This window comes from Peromyscus leucopus, chromosome 6 (genome assembly GCF_004664715.2).
Source record: "Peromyscus leucopus breed LL Stock chromosome 6, UCI_PerLeu_2.1, whole genome shotgun sequence".
Classification (NCBI taxonomy): Eukaryota; Metazoa; Chordata; class Mammalia; order Rodentia; family Cricetidae; genus Peromyscus; species Peromyscus leucopus.
Genome location: NC_051068.1, coordinates 25,761,034 through 25,778,001, shown reverse-complemented (window position 1 = coordinate 25,778,001; position 16,968 = coordinate 25,761,034). Strand labels below are relative to the sequence as shown.

At 36.7% G+C, this 16,968-nt stretch overlaps 1 protein-coding gene across 1 annotated transcript in view; it reads right to left on the bottom strand.

Moving 5' to 3' along the window:
* Positions 1-8,899: 8,899 nt before the first annotated feature.
* The window catches only part of Pcdh10 (protocadherin 10), a 59,413-nt gene continuing 51,344 nt past the window's right edge, over positions 8,900-16,968 (bottom strand). Inside the window, exon 5 of the mRNA XM_028894390.2 lies at positions 8,900-11,092. Coding sequence (XP_028750223.1) covers positions 11,022-11,092 — 71 coding nt within the window. The 3' untranslated portion in view covers positions 8,900-11,021. The remainder of the gene's footprint in view (positions 11,093-16,968) is intronic.

The following is a 16,968-nucleotide window of genomic DNA, read 5'->3' as shown; positions in this document are numbered from 1 at the left end:
CTCAAGTGCTGGGATTAAAACGTGTGCTACTCTGAAGTTGTGCATTGCAGTCTGGCCATCCCTTCCCTTCCATTTAGTATCCACTTATGAGTGAGTACATACTATGCTTGTCCTTCTGCATCTGGGTTTCCTCACTCAAGATATTTTCTAGATCCATCCATTTACTGGCAAATTTCATGATATCATTGTTTTTTACTGCTGAGAAGTATGCCTTTGTGTATATGTGCCATATTTTCTTTATCCCATAATCTGTGGACTGGTTGCTCAAACTGTTTGGGGGGCATCCAAGCAAGGGGATCGCGATATGTCCCTGGTCCATGGGTAGGCTTCTTGAATCCGGTGCCTGTGGTGTGACACCTTGCACAGCTTTGGTGACGTGGGAAGGGGCTTGGACCTGCCTAGGCTCAGTGTGCTGGGCTCTGCTGACTCCCCATGAGAGACCTCGATTTGGGGGATGTGGAGATATGGGGTGGCTTGGGAAAGAGGGCTGGGGGTGGGAGGAGGGAGGAGGGAGGAAGGTGGGTCTGTGGATAACATGTGGAGTGAGTAAAAAATTTCTTAATAAAGAAAAATGAAAAAAAAATGTGTGCCACCACTACGCGGCTTATTTATTGTTTTCATATTTAGTTTCTTGAGTTCTTTACATATGTTAGATATAGCCCTCTATCAGATGTGTAGTTGGTAAAAAAAAAAAAAAAAATCCCATTCTGTAGGTGGCCACTTTGTCCTATTGAAGGTATCCTTTGACTTACAGAAGTTTTTCAGTTTCATGAGGTCTTGTTTATTAATTGTTGATCTGGATGCCTGCCCTATTGGTGTTCTGTTCAGAAAGTCATCTCCTGTGCCAATGCAGTGAAGGCTATTCCCCACTTTCTCTTCTATCCATTTCACTGTATCTGGTTTTATGGTGAGGTATTTGGTCCAGTTGGACTTGAGTTTTGTGCAGGGTGATGACTATGACTTTATTTACATTCTCCTATATGCTGACATCCAGTTTGACCAGCACCATTTGTTGAAGATTCTTTCATTTTCCAGTGTATTTCTGACTTCTTTATCAAAAATCAGTTGACCATATGTGTGTGGATTTATGTCTCAATCTTCAATTTGATTCCATTGATCAATGTTTCTTATAATACAATACCATAGGGATTTTTATTATTGTAGACCTGTAGGACAACTTGAAATCAGAATACTGAAATCTCCAGCAGTTCTTTTATTGCACAGGATTGCTATAGCTATCCTAGTTTTTACATTTTTCAATATGAAGTTGAGAAGTGTCTTTCCATGGTTTGTAAAGAATTGTGTTGAATTTTGATGGGGCTTGTGTTGAATCTGTAGATTGTTTTCGGTAGGATGGGCATTTTGTTATGTCAGTCCTACTGACCCATGAGCATGGGAGATTTTTCCATCTTCTGATACCTTCTTCAAAATCTTCCCTCAAAGACTTGAAGTTTTTGTCATACAAGTCTGTCACTTGTTTGGTTGCATTACCCAAGATATTTTATATTATTTGAGGCTACTGTGGAAAGTATTGTTTCCCTGGTTTCTTTCTCAGCCCCCTTGCCATTTGTATACAGGAGGGCTACCGATTTTTGAGCTAATCTTGTATCCCGCCACTTTGACGAAAGTGTTTACCAGCTGTAGGTGTTCCCTGATGGATTTTCAGGGCCACTTATTTGTACTATCATATCACCAACAAATAATGATATTTTGGCTTCTTCCTTTGCAGCTTGTATACCCTTGATCTCCTTTAGTCCTCTTATTGATCTAATCAAAGCCTCAAGTATTACATTGAATAGATAACAAAAGAGTGGACAGCCTTGTCTTGTCCCCAATTTTAGTGGAATTCCTTTAAGTTTCTCTCCATTGAATTTGATCTTGGCAATAGGCTTGCTGGAAATTCCCTTTATTATATTTAGGTACATCACTTGCATCTCTGCTCACTCTAAGACTTTTATCATGAAGGAATGCTGGATTTTGTCAAAGGCTTTTTCAGCATTTAATGAGATGATTTTGCTTTGTTTTTTCCCCTTTTTATTAGTTGGTTTAGATGGTAGATTACATTGACAGGTTTTCATATGTTAAACAATTCCTGTTTCTCTGGGATGATGCCTACTTGGTCATGATGGATGATTATTTTCTGTGTTCTTGGATTCAGTTTGCCTATATTTTATTGAGTATTTTTGCATCAATGTCCATTAGGAAAATTGGTCTGTAATTCTCTTTATTTGTGAAACTTTGTGTAGTTTGGGTATCAGGGTGACTGCAGTCTCATAAAAAGAATTTGACAATGTTCCTTCTGTTTCTATTTTGTGGTAGAATTTGAAGAGTATTGGTGTTAACTCTTCTTTGAAAATCTTGTAGATTTTGGTACTAAAACCATGTGGTCCTGGGCTTTGTTGTTGTTGTTGTTGTTGAGAGATTTTAATAAGTTTATTTCCTTAGGATTTATAGGTTTAGTTAAATTGTTCATCTTGGTTTACTTTTGGCAAGTTGTATTCATCAAGAAAATTATCTATTTCTTTTAGATTTTCCATTTGGTGAAGTATGGGTTTTTAAAGTATATCTTTATGATTCTCTTAATTTCCTCATTTTCTGTTGTTATTCCCTCTTTTTGTTTCTGATTTTGTAAATTTGAATATTTTCTCTCTGCCTTTTACTTACTTTGGATAAGGGTTTGTCTATCTTTTTGATTTTCTCAACAAACCCACACTTTGTTTCATTGATTCATTGTGTGGTGGTGGTGATGATGGTTTTTGCATGTGTGTGTGTGTGTGTGTGTGTGTGTGTGTGTGTGTGTGTGTGTGTGTATTTCCCTTCTTTCGATTTTTTTCTGCCCTGAGATTATTTATTGGCTGTTTTTTGTTTATTTGTTTGTTTGTTTGTCTCATGAGTGTAGTAAACCTCCAGTTATAGTTTTCCTTCTAGCACCTTCTGTAAAGCTGGATTTGTAGATAATGTTGAACTTTCATTTTACCATGGAATATCTTATTTTCTCCATCTATGGTGGTTGAAATTTTTCCTGGCAGTAGTTATCTGGGCAAGCATCTGGGGTCTTTTAGAGTCTGTGGCACATCTGTCCAGGTTCCTCTGGCTTTTAGTGTCTCCATTGAGAAGTCAGGTATAATTCTAATAGTTTTGCCTTTATATGTTACTTGGTCTGTTACAGCTTTTAATATTCTTTCTTTGTTATGTGGTGTGGTAATTTCCTTTTTGATTAAATCTACTTGGTGTTCTGTATGCTTCTTTTAACTTTACAGGCAACTCCTTCTTTAGGTTAGGAACATTTTCTTCTTTGTTGAAAACATTTTTCTGGACCTTTGAGCTGAGTTTCTCTCCTTCCTCTATACCTACTATTCTTAGTCTTAGTCTTTTCAGAGTTTCCTAGATTTCTTGGATATTTTGTTTCCAAAGATTTTTAGATTTAAGCTTTTTTTTCAGGGTATATATTTCATTTACCATATCTACAATACCCAAGAATCTCATTTTTAGTTCTTATATTCTGTTAATGAATCTCGCCTCTGTTGTTCTTGTTCAAATTCCTAAATTTTTCATTTCCACAATTCCTTAGTTTGGATTTTCTTTATTGATTTTATTTCCAATTTCAAGTCCCGAACAGTTTTATTTATTTCCTTACATTCTTTGTGTTTTCCTGGATTTCTTTTTAGGGATTTAATTTCTTCTTTAAGGATCTCTATCATATTTATAACAGCTGTTTTAAGATCTTTTTCTTGTGTTTCTGCTATGTTGAAATATTCAGGGCCTGTTGTTCTATGATAACTGTGTTTTCCTGGAGACATATTGCCTTGGCTGTTATTGATTGTATTTTTATGCTGTTGTCTTGGCATCTGGGTTTGGAATGATTGATTATAGGACTAGGTGCTGATTTCTGGATTTCTCTTTGTTGGGTGGGTACTTTGTTCCTTGGTTTCTGTTTCTGCTATTTCCCTGGCCCATTCAGCTGATGTATTCACAGGGAGTGCCTTCTGACCTTGTAGGTTGGGATACTGGAATGAGTAGAGGGAAGAGAAAGGGTGGAGAATGTTTTTTTATGATACCCACTGGATGAGACAGTAGATGAAGGAGAGACCACAACAGGTTTTCTGCTACAGCGCTGAGAGTGAGGCTCAGGGGATAGATCTTGTGAGCTGTAAAAGAGATGTGGGTCTGCCTTCAGCTTTCTTGTTGCCCTGGGAAGATCAGACCTCGGGTTAGCAGGGGGTTCCTGCTGGAGTTGGAGTCTGGGACAAAGAAACAAGTGGGGAGTGAATTTCAGAAGGGGAAGATTTGTGGGATCAACAGAAGATGGGAGCAGGGGTAAAGGGAACACTGCCTTGGGTATGCTGCAGAAGAGCTGGGGATGAGACTGGAGGAACAGAGAGAGAGTGGAGAAAAGGTCTGTGGGCAGCCTACCTGGTTTACTGATCTGTAGGCAGGGGGTGGCTGCTGGAGTCAGGGCTGGAAACAGTGAGAGTTGGGGAGGTATACTATGAGAAGATGGTTTGTGGGATCCACAGGAGATGTGGACAGGAGCGCTAAGGACAAGACTGGGACACTGGGTCTAGGGGAACCTTAATTTTGTTTTCATTGGAACTTTACAAAATAGTGTTAAAAATCATTATTACTAACATCATAATTACAATTAATTTCTTTACCAAATGTCAATTTTTAGATGGAATTTTAAAGTATGCTGTTCATTTTTCTATAGGCATAATGTGATAAACATGTTATCAAGTTCCTTCACCACCACCTAAAGATAATTTTTTCTGCAAACAGTCAAAATTTTATTGTTCTTAGATGAAAAAAATTAGAAAGATCAGTATAATCCAGGTTCTTGAACATATGGCTATTGGGTAATCTAAGGACATGGTTCTCATTAATAGAAACATGTTCAGATGTTGTATTAAATGCATACCTAATATGCAAAGGTTATCTTTATTTTTATAAAGGAATACAACTGTGTATTTAAATTTAGATTTTTAAGATACTTTAATATCCTTAAAAGTTTCGATTCTCTTTTTTCACTTACAATTAAGCTGTTTAACCCATTCAGAAAGATCCAATAGTGGACCTGCTTATCTTTTTATCATTATACAAAATGGTTTCAAATAAGAAATAAAATAGAAATCACTGGAATAATTAATGTTTAGAAATTATTTAGTTAGTTTGACTCCTAGACACAAGTAATTTCAAGTATGGTGATGAGCACTAAAAATGTGTTTGTGACTACTTATTAAGTAACAGTATCGAAAAAGACCTACGCAGTCCTCCAGCAGTATTTTAAGTATGATGCTTGCTACACTTGACAGTTTGTGAGCCAGTGTGCTAGTGAGCCAGTGTGCTTCATGTCTGTGGCTATGATAAAATATCCTGACAAAAAGCAACATAGGGAAGGAAAGTTTATTCATCTTACAATTCCAGGTTATACTCGATCATTTTGGGGGAGTCAAAGGCATACACACTCAAGTAGCCAGTCATACGACATCATATTCAAGAGCAGAAACAAATAAATGGTCAGGCTGCTTGCTTCTTTCTCCCATTTGCTTTCTTCTATCTTTGCTATGAATTGATGCTGCTCACAGGGACTGGATCAGTTAACAGTCAAGACCATCCCACAGGAATGTTCACAACCAACTTGGTCTAGATAATTGGTCACCTGCTACACTTTTTCCAGGTGATTCTAGGTTAAGGTAAGTTGACATTGAAAACTAACCATAACAGTGGGAGACACATGATTTGAACTAAAACATTTCTCAAAAACCAAGGCAGTCCACCTTTTGTACTGACCCAATGTTTACATTTTATAAAGTGATGTTTCATGGAGATGATCTCTTCTTTGATAACATCACACACACACACACACACACACACACACACACACACACACACACACACAAAACACTAAAGCAGTGTTTACAAATCTTAGAAAAAGAGAGAGAGAACTGATGACCCTTTGTGAGGATTCTTCTCACCTCCTGTACAATTCTTCCAAGGATATCTAACACGCTGTGGGAAAAGTAATTATTACACCATCTGTTTACAGTATGTCAAAAGCAGTATAAATTATATATGTAATAAACCATGAATTGTGTCAATGAATAAATAATCCAATGAGGGGATTCAAGTATTAGGCATAAATTATAAAAAAAAAAAAGGAAGAAATAAGAAAAAGAAAGAGAGAGAGACACAGAAGAGAGGGGGGAGGAAGGAAGGAAGGAAAGAAAGAAGAAAAGGAAACCAGAGCAAATTAATTTTTGATGTACGTTTGTGTATGTATGTTTCGTGTGTGTGTGTGTGTGTGTGTGTGTGTGTGTGTGTGTGTGTGTGTTCACCTGTGCATGGGTAGATACACAAGCACATGTGAGCAAGCACATAGAGGCCCGAGGCTGACCTTGAGTACCCTGTTTCTTTGTTTATATTTTTGTCTCTTTCTTTCTTTTTGAGTCAGGGTTGTCCTGGAACTCATTATGTAGACAGGCTGGTCTCAAACTCACAGAAATCCACCTGCCTGTAACTCAGAGTGCTGGCATTCAAAGTGTGTACCATCACTCCTAGCTTGGGTGCCCCTTTTGATAATTCTTCCCTTCACTGGTTGAACTCAAAAGTTGCCAAATCTAGGTAGTCTAGCTGGCCAGCTTCCCCCAATGTACCTTCCAGTCACTAGGATTACTAGTGGCTGCCCCACAAACCTAGTTGTTGATGTGGATTCCGGGGAATCAGAACTCTGATCCTCAGACTTGCGCAGCAAGTCCTTCCTTCACTGAGCCAGCTAACTACTTTGCTCCCTAGTTTGTTATTCTAAAAAGTTATCATGACTTAGACAAAATGAACATGAAATTGTGTGGTTAGGGAAGTGGGAAAATCTTGGAAGAAGTGGGGGAGGGAAAATGATCAAAATATATTGTATGAATTTTTTTTCAATTGAAAAATAACTACCATAATGACCTTAACCTAAACTATATTAAAAACCTCATTTGCTATGTCTGATGTGCATCAAATTTTCTAGTTATTGCATTTCAGCTGTTATTTTGTCACACAAGTTTAGGCCACATTTCTCACAGCCCAATTTTCTATTTCTGAGAAGTAAGTGGAATGGTAAATCAACGTTTCCCAAAATATGTCCTTCATAACTCTCATTCGGGGATGCTAATTTTGTGCAAAAACATTTTTATGGTCAGTGGTTTGGAATGTGAGGCTAAAATACTTTTAAACAAGATTGTTTTATGGAAAAACTCCCAAGAGACTGTTAATATGATAAAGAATTTGAAATCTCTCAGAAACTGATACAACATACAATGTCCTTTTGAAAATGAAATTCCCTATAATTTCCCCTTCACTTGCTCCCACCCAGTTAGTTAAAGTGAGGCTTCAGTAACATATGTTGTGAGGTTTAAACTAGGAGATTTCTTGCTTTCATCCTCTCCCCATGTATGCTACTATTGATTTTTCCTGAGGAGGAATAAATATCTGTTCACTATATGTAGGGTTCTGAAGGCTGTCAAAAGAGGCTATTCCACTGTAGTATATTTTAGTAAGCCAATGCATTTATTGGCATTACTTACAAGAACATGGCTGATTCCAAGGCTGCGCATCATGGAAAAGCACACCAAAGCATGTGAACAAGGAAGCTGTATCCCTGGAGCTTCCTACCCAGTTTGCAGACAGATACTTTGGAGAGTCTCCTCTCCCAGCAATTTCTTGATGCTTTTCTAACCTTTAGAAGTAACCTTGTGAATCTTGTTACTTTTTCTGATCCTTGTAAATTTCATGAAACACTGGAGTCATTTTGAGCTTCCATGTCCCTTCCAGGAAAGATTTAAAAAAAAAAAAAAAAAAACTACACATTGACTATATATACACTTTGCTACAAAAAAAAATAGCTACACATTTTTATATACTATTTTATTAGATTCTTACATTTTGGCAAAAAAATAACAAAGGTACTCAATACAGAAGAACTTTTATAGTTATACATATAATAAAGTCTTAAGTTTAATTTAACCATTAAACTCTTCCCATCATTCTTATTCATTGTAACATAAGTTCTGAATAAATCACATATCTCTATAGTCATAGTGCATAGTGTAGGGATTTATGCCTCTGCAATAATTTCTCTTTAAAATTCAGAATCTATTTTGGATCATTCCAATGAAACATTACTTTGAGAAGTGCTCCATCCTATCTTCTTTAAACTGAAAGAATGACAACAGGCTCCCACAGATCATAGGTCATTTCCAAGCTCCAGTTTTCACTAGCGATAGCATTAAGAAATAAGTTTATGTGTCTCAGCTTGTCTTGTGTTGACGCGTGGATGAGTTCCTTTTGATGTAAGTGATGTAACAAAGAGCACACTGCTTTTCCCAGATGAACTGCTCAGACCAACTGAGAAAGCACTAGCTTTCTCACAATTATTTTTAACCTCATAATTATTTTTAACCTATTTTAAAGACCATTCAGGCATTTTTCCTTGGTTTGTGCTATACTATAGAGTCACACAAAAACGCATGTGTTTTTAATCATATTTTAACAAAATAGCATCAATTATAACACGTGTCAGAAGAATAAGATGAAATGAATATTTATCAGATAATAACTATAAACATTTTATTGGGTTATTAAGAGCCTTGTAGGAATTTAGAGTCTTCTCTCCCCAGCAAGAATCCTAGATGAATTCATGGCAGGGTCCAGTCACAGAACATAAAATGATACTCCACCTACATAATAGGGATTGTTTTGTCAAATATCGTCCCACAAAGAATTGTATATATGATCAAATTTAGATGTGAGACCTGATCTAAGTCTCTGAATTAACCATAAAGCTTTAGCAAAGATGCATGGTTTTCAAGTAGTGCAGGTAGTGGTTCAGATGTCTTAGCATCATTCTAGATCATCTATTTCCTATTTGTTCAGTTGGTTATCAAGGACAGTTCTAATTCCTTATATGCACTAATTTGTTAGTGCATGTCTGAAACATTCAAATATTCAAAATTTTGTCATTTGTCCCAGAAAAAAAAAAGACATTTCAGATTGTTGTGTTTTAAAAATGACAGTTTCAGAGCAAACTGACAATTATGTTTTCCTAAAATACTACTTGAATTATCATCATTTCCTTCCATACATATTTTGAAGATTAATAAGTGGTGGGTTGTGCAAGATGCCAAAAGTGGGAAAACTCCCTAGCCTAGATTGAATGCATAACGATTACAATCCATTGCCTCCTCATTTCTCTGTGAATTACCACTGGTTTATAAGTATTTCTTATTCAAAACGTTTATCTTCTATCTTTCATTTCAAGTGAAGCTGGTTAGAATTGCTGCATTCTGGAGACACCAGAATTTAGGTCATTTTGTTTTGAATTTTCAAAATGTTGTTGTTGTTGTTAACCAGTTTAGATGAATTTTTTTCATTTATTTATAAGGAATTTAATTTTATAAGAAGGCATGCCCTTTACATAAAAAAGACAAAAGGTTCTTTATGTATAGCTAATTCAAAAGACTAATTATGAGATCTACTTAAGTGAAAGCAATCATGATATTTATAGACTATTAAAAGTTAGCAGAACATACTCTTAAAATAAAGTTAGTTTCATGTAATTTGTTCCTAATAAGTTAAGTGTTGATGGCAAGTTTTGGCTTTGCACAGACACTGAGCATCTTTTAATTTCCCATTGTTGGTAAAAAGGAATGAAGGCATTTTGGATACTTTTCTTAAAAACAACATTTTGCTTAAATTTCCATGTATGTGTGTTTTGCCTGCGTGTATTTATGTGCACTGGTGAGTATGTCGGCCAGAGGCAGGTATGTGATCGCTTGGACTTTGAATAATGGAGAGTCGTAACTCTCCATGTATCCACTGAGAACTGAATCCCAGTCACCTGCAATAGCAGGAAGTGCTGTCAATTCCCTCTCCCTTTTAAATACTCTGGACATGCCTACACTGGACGTGGGAACGTGCTTCCACGTGGAAGAGAACTCCTTGTTTGTTGCTGAGATCTTGAAAGTTTCGCTGTTGCCATGTGGGTTTTCTATTGACTTCCTGAAATGTAATGTTTAACATCTCTGGCATGATAGATCGGGTAGATAATTCCTTCCTTATAACATTCTGCTCTGTGGTGGAGGTTAGGTGCCATTGTCCTCGAAAAGAGGTAAAGCTTTTGTTACACTAGGTCTCTTGATTTGCTTCATAGGTATTTACATTTTGGTACAAAAAGGATAACAAACACGAACAGATTAGGCCATTCCCAGGCAGGATTCTCTTGCTAGGGATGACAGTCTCTGTAGTTAAAGACTCTTCAATAATCTGTCAGAAATAGGCTGTGCTGTGTAGCGCCATTCATTTCTATATCCCATTTTGGATTGATGTACTCGCACTTTTATATCCTTCAGCTCAATATAACATTTGGCCTTTCATGTTCTCAGTTTAAGCTACAGGGAATTCAAAGATATTTCAAAGTGTAATTATACCAATCTGCATATAAAAGGCTATATGTCCTACAGAGGGTTTTATGAAAAAGTAAATGCTTTCAAAGAAGAAAATTAGAAGTAATTCCCACAACTGAAAGTCACCAAAGTTAATGCATATTTCACTTGATGGGAACATTTTATATTTTTAAGCCAATATATTAATATTGTGTGTGTGTGTGTGTGTGTGTTGTGTGAGTGATGAGGAGTAAAGTAGAAGCGAAAATTGAAGAGCAAAGCAAAGAAACAACAAGTGCACATTATATATGTTGTTTGAGAAAATAGCCACACCACACCAGAAAATTCAATGCTTATAGTACTGTAACGGACAATGTGTTTCTCAATTATCTATTGTATTAGCTATCTATTGTTGCTAAACAAGACTCCCAGGAAGAGAGCAGCATAACCCTCCCACATTTATCTCACAGTTTGTGTGGTTTGGAATTAGTGCAGCTCAGTTAGTGCCCGGCTAAAGTCTCACGGGAGCTTTTCGGTCACGCTGTCTGCTGGGGAGCAGTCTTATCCGAATGCCTCAAGTCGAGAATCGGCTTCTGAGCTCAGTCATGTTGTTGTTTGCTTGCCTCCATCTTTCGTCAAATGAGCCTCTCCACGCAGCTGCATCCACAGCATTTCTGCAAACAGCACAAGAAACAAACAAACAGTATACAAGGAGCTTCTCAAAGAGGAAACCATAGATGCTGTTCTACCCTGATGTCACAGAGATGTCCCCTGCCTCCTCCCACTGTGATTTCTCAAAGCTGGTTTGTTATAGTCCAAGTCCCTTCAAGAGAAAGGTTTGAATAACAGAGGCTGTCTCTCTACATGTGTCTGTTTATGCAAAGTCACTTTTGGCCTTTAAAAATATACAAAAGACCTTTTAAGATGGAAGTCCTATAATAATTTTAAACTGAACAAACATATTGTTTTTTAAACAAATTCTTCAGCTATATTTTTTCAAACATTTTGCTCTTCAAATTAAACTTTTTGAATTCAGCAAGTTGCTTACACTTAAAATGATGAAAAATAACCTGCTTTTTATCTTTTGAGGGGGGATTAGCATTTAAGAAATAGCAGAAACATAATTGTGTGGTTCTAAAGCTAACAAAGTGCTTAGCAGAGAAGTTGAGCAGCATATGGTTATCCTGGTCCCAAACAGTAAACTGTGTCTGTATGTGCCAATTCTTAATTACCAGCTCATTAACACACAGGTGTCAATTGCTGGTGGCAAAGGCAATACCCACATGGCCTAGTTTCTGTCATGCACAGTGTAATTAAATTGACCTCCAGTGCTGAAGCTTGCTAGTTTCCTGTTACCATTTAGACTCTAATCTCAGGTCCTAATCAAATTAGAACAATATGGCAAATAAACCAATGTAACAAAAGAAAAATATGCTATTTTGTGCTATTTTTAAAAATAAATCTTCATTTGAAAAATATAATCTTAAAAAGAGTTGTCTAAATAATCACTGATGCTAGACATAACAAACAACAGGTAACAATGTATATCACACATACTGAATGTCAACAAGACCAATTTACATTTGATAATAAGGGTACAGTTGTTGCAAAACAAAAGGAAAAAATAAATTATTATAAATGTTACATTTAAGTAAATGAATTGTGTGTGGTATGGTTTTCATTGTTGATATGTAATGAAAAATGCATTGTTTACTTTTACATTTCGATTATTCATTCAAATGTTATTTTATCTCAAACATAACAACACTTTCCAATAAAGCCATAGCAAGAATAAAAGCTATACTAACAGGTATTTTGCAGCTAAGGTTTCAAAGCTATGAAGGGTAAGATTATCTCCTGATGTTCTTCTGTGGGTATCACAAAGGTTTGCTCACTACGTATAAATTTCATTTTCAAGGTTCTGGTTAAAGATATTGGAGAGGTAAATTTTTGTACTAGCCTTTCTTCATCTTAAAACTTTCCTAATGTGAAAAAAAAGTTTAAAAAAAAAAACAAGAAGAAACAATAAAAGAAACATGAGAAAGCACCTCTTACATTTGGGGAACTTTAAAGCACAATTGGGTGTACCTAACATAACAATATTGACACGATTTAATTCTTAGTAACAAACAGAGTAGAAAGAAGATGTAAGATTTATTGCACAGAAAATCCCAAAGGCTCAGAAACTGATCCTGCAAATTAGCTGAAGAGTAAGAGTGAAACTAAACCAAGAGCAGGATCAAAAAATGCCATTAAGATGTCGTTAGACCTCCCAGATGCCCTCATCTACCCACACAGTAGCGGTCAAGTGTTCACTTGAGTTGGAAGAAAGGCTTATCCTCTTGGAGGGTAGCACAGACAGTGCCTAGATTGGAAGACAGCAGGCAGAGTTTAATGTCTGATCATCATACTAGACATCTGGGTATTCAGTCTCCCAGGTTTCTTTTACCAATTAACTTTGAGAGCCCAAGTACTAGGGTTATGCTTCTAGGAAGGAGAATTTACTTAAGGAAAATATACCTAAACACAATAATGTGAATTCCCTAATCAAATGATTCCACTAAAGGACTCTATATACCTACATACTCAATAAATGCTTCTCATCAACAGTTTACTATTTAAAGTATACTATAAAAATAGTCGTGATACATTTCTATTCTTTCTTGTTAGAATTGTGTCCAAAATTTAATATGTGCCAGAAAAATCTGTACCAGTGTGTTATCTCCATATATATAGCATTTTAACCATAATTCCAAGAAAGACACACTATTCACTGAGATGTCTCTCATCCATACATTCAGGTGAATAGGAAAAGAGTTTAAATGTGTGAAAAGAGTTCAAATAACTGTGTCAAGGAATATAAAGGAAAACTTCTTAGAATTAACATTATAAAGGTAACAATAAACTTTTAAATCTAATGGAAGTTTAGATTACAAGCATCTTAGAGGATGAAAAATCTCAATAAAAATTAGAAGATAAACATGCAATAAACAGAACCTATGTTATTGTGGAAAGTAGATGTTGAAAATAAGTAATAAAAAGCAGAAGTTAGTAGAGGAAGTTCAATCTATAAGGAATAAAGAATCTGGTAAGCAACGATGATTAAATAATAACAAGAAAATTTTCAAAATCATTTGTTTCATTTGTAGGTTCAAAGAATTTACCAGGTGCCTTCAGTGTGAATTAAAATAGATACACATCAAATTCCATGATATTACGAGCTTTCAGAACTTGATAATAAAAAGACTATTCCATGCATTTATAAGGGGGTTAGGGGCCCTTCAGGAAGAGTTGATTTATAAAAGCAGACTTTTGTAAGACAGCATGTTGACCCCTCTCAATCTAAGAATGGAGAGTTAAGCATGACAGCGGCTCTAGTTCTCAGAAAGCCTGAGGACTGGTTGTTAAGGCCAGCCTAGTGGCTCTGTCTTTGGCATTGGATTCAAATGGTCCTTCTGACTCTCAAGGATTTTCATCCTAGTTACCTTTAACTGTCAAATTGACATGGTCTAGAGAAGAGAATCTTAACTGAGGCATTGCCTACTTCAGATTGGACCATGAGCATGTCTGTGGGGGATTATCTCGATTGTTATTGGTATGAAATGACAAAGCCTATTGTGGGAGGTACAATCCCTAACCAGGCATTCCTGGGTTATATAAGAAAGCTAGCTAAGCCATAGTGTGTGAGTCAGCCAGTAGCATTCCTCCATATTTTGGCTTCCAATTCTGGTTTCAGTTTCTGTTCTGACTTCTCCCAATGATGGACTGTGACCTGTAAGTGTAAGTTAAACCAACCCTTGTCTCCCTATTTTGCTTTTGATTAGGGTGATTTATTAGTGACAGAAATAAAACTAGGACAGGTAACAAAAGTCCACACCCAAGGCCACCCATAGCTGAGCCCTACATGTCTGTAGATGTCAATCATATGTCTGCACAAACCACTCTGAAGTAATGTTACAGGCAAGATTGACTGTGGACAACTGTTCTACATCTTCTCAAAAAGCTAAATTTTCCTAATGCATGACTGAGTCTGTGTGTGAGGGGTTGTACCTATGCACACATTGGTGACCTAATCCTGGACAGTATGCATACTTACTCTATGATTAACCTACATCCCTAGTCATTCAGCCATATTTTCAAATAAAGTTGTCTTCCTCATATCTTAAATTAATTGGCCTGTCATGCAGCAAGAATCTGGACTTGATTCCTATAACAATAAACACCGGGACTTCGATAAGATAAATGAATAGCTTGGTTTTGGGGTCTGCCACAATTCTATAATATCGGATACCAGATATCATTATATGTGTCATACAGAATATTTCTCAATCACTTAAAGGATTGAGGTGTTATTGAGAGTGATGATGACATTTACTTTATTTCTCAAAAGAGACCATGTTGGTGTGTATGTGTGTGTATGTGTGTGTGTGAACAGGTGTGTGCAGGTACATAGGCACATTTGTGAATGTAAGAGCTATAAGCCAGAGTCTTGTTTTCTATAACTTTCCAACTTATTTTTTTGAGACCAAGTCTCTCACCGATATTTTTTTGAGACAAAGTCTCTCACCGAACAAATAACTTCTAAATTCAGCTAGACTGCTTCACTAATAAGCCTTATAGATTATCCTAGCATTTCTTCCACAGAATTAGGATTACAGGTGTCTACCAACTCTCCTGTCTTAGTGGAGGTCATCAAACGTAGGTCTTCATGCTATATAAGCACCTAAAGACTGAGCCATCTCCCTGGACTCAGCAATGACTCTTGAAAAGAACATCAATCAAATTTCATGTTCCTAAATAGACAATTTAAGTGGGATCAACTATGACTTCCTTAGAGAATGTCCATTTAAATTTTGGAGTGGGAAGTTACTCCTTCTTTGTTAGAGTTATGGAGTGTTAATAAATCTACATTCCTGGTGGTATACATTGGCTACACTAATTGTATATATGTCTCTCAATTTTCTTTGTTTTCAATGCCAAAGAACACCTATAAAATGCATGTTTTTAAAGAATGTGTATCTATATGGTCTTCTTCCTCTTGCTCATGCACTTATTTTTCATCTTAATGAGACATTGCTGCTTTCCATAAATCTCAGTTCATCTTCAAGTGGTAAATTCATATCAAGGCTTTAAAGATCTAATGGTGACACTAGAGTCAAGAGCCTTGATAACTGGCACAGTCAAGAGCATGCTCAACAGTACTGTGCAGTTGTTTACCTCCTCCTGATATCTAGTGTCCTAGCCAAACAGTTTGGTTTTTTGTTTGTTTTTGTTTTTGATTTTTGATTAAGGCGGCTGGGCATAATTGTTCCTTCTTTCTCCAGAGTAGGAATGACAACCAGTGTCTTCCTCATCTGAGTTTCAGGGAGACTGTTTTGCTCTCTTCCTGAATGCAACCACAGTGACACTCTATGTGGTGTTTTGTGTCCTCTCACATGCTGTGATAATATATGACTGATCCTGTTTTGTCTTTCTTGTCTGTCAATCCAGCATCAGGTATATGTGGTATCTACTCCCATAATCTGAGGGTAGGGTTTCTTCACCAACTAATGGTGTGAGTGGTTGGAGATTTCCAGAACTCTTTTCATTCTTTCTTATTTTGCTTTTGCATATTTCACTAAAGTGGTTGAAGTATCATAATCTCTCTTTCACAGAAATTAACTCCAATATTAGAACTTTCTCTGTTAGAGGGAAGCACATTGAAACACAGCATATTTACAGGGAGGTAAAAGTAACTGAATGATCTAAGGTAGTAGTTCTCAAACTGTGGGTCTCAACCCCCACAGGTTCTATATTAGATGTGGTACATATCAGATATTTACATTGTGATTTATAACAATAGCAAAATTACAGTTAAATTAACTAGCAACAAAATAATGTTATGTTTGGGGGGTCACCACAGCATGAGCAACTTGGTTTTAAAGAGTCACAGCCTTAGGAAGGTTGAGAACCACTGCTCTAAGGGAAAGCAAACCACTCTATCTTGCAAGAAGCTCCTTAATTCCAGGCTGTAAACAACTGAGAATAGCTTCAGGGAGTTCCTGAAACTGAAAAGTTTCAAGGGGTCCCTCTTTCCCAAAGAGTGCATAAGCAGCAGAGACTGCTGAGGGTCTTGGGTAAGCTGAGCTTCCTGAAATAAGCAGAAACCCATGTTCTCCAGCCCCAGAAAAGCCTGGAAGAAACAGAGATCAATGGAACTGCATGGTGGCTGTTATGACCAACTGAGTCAATTGAAATGGCATTTTGTAGTTTTTGTTTTTTGTTTTGTTTTGTTTTTTGAGTTGTGTGCAGGCTGTGCAGTGCACTCCAGGTCTCCAGCTTCCATGAGCTGTCACCCAAGCTGATAGGGCCTTTGGTGATACAACTGTATTTGTAGCTGTTTTGGTAGCTCCTCACCATACCCTGTAAATGACCCCAACAAAACACATTCATTCACCAAGTTAGACTTGCTTTTGTATAAGTATTGGTGCTGTAAGTTATTTGTATATTACCAAATATAGTTGCCTCTGGTGTTTCCATGAGGAACAGACACAGAATGGAAAGCTAGCTT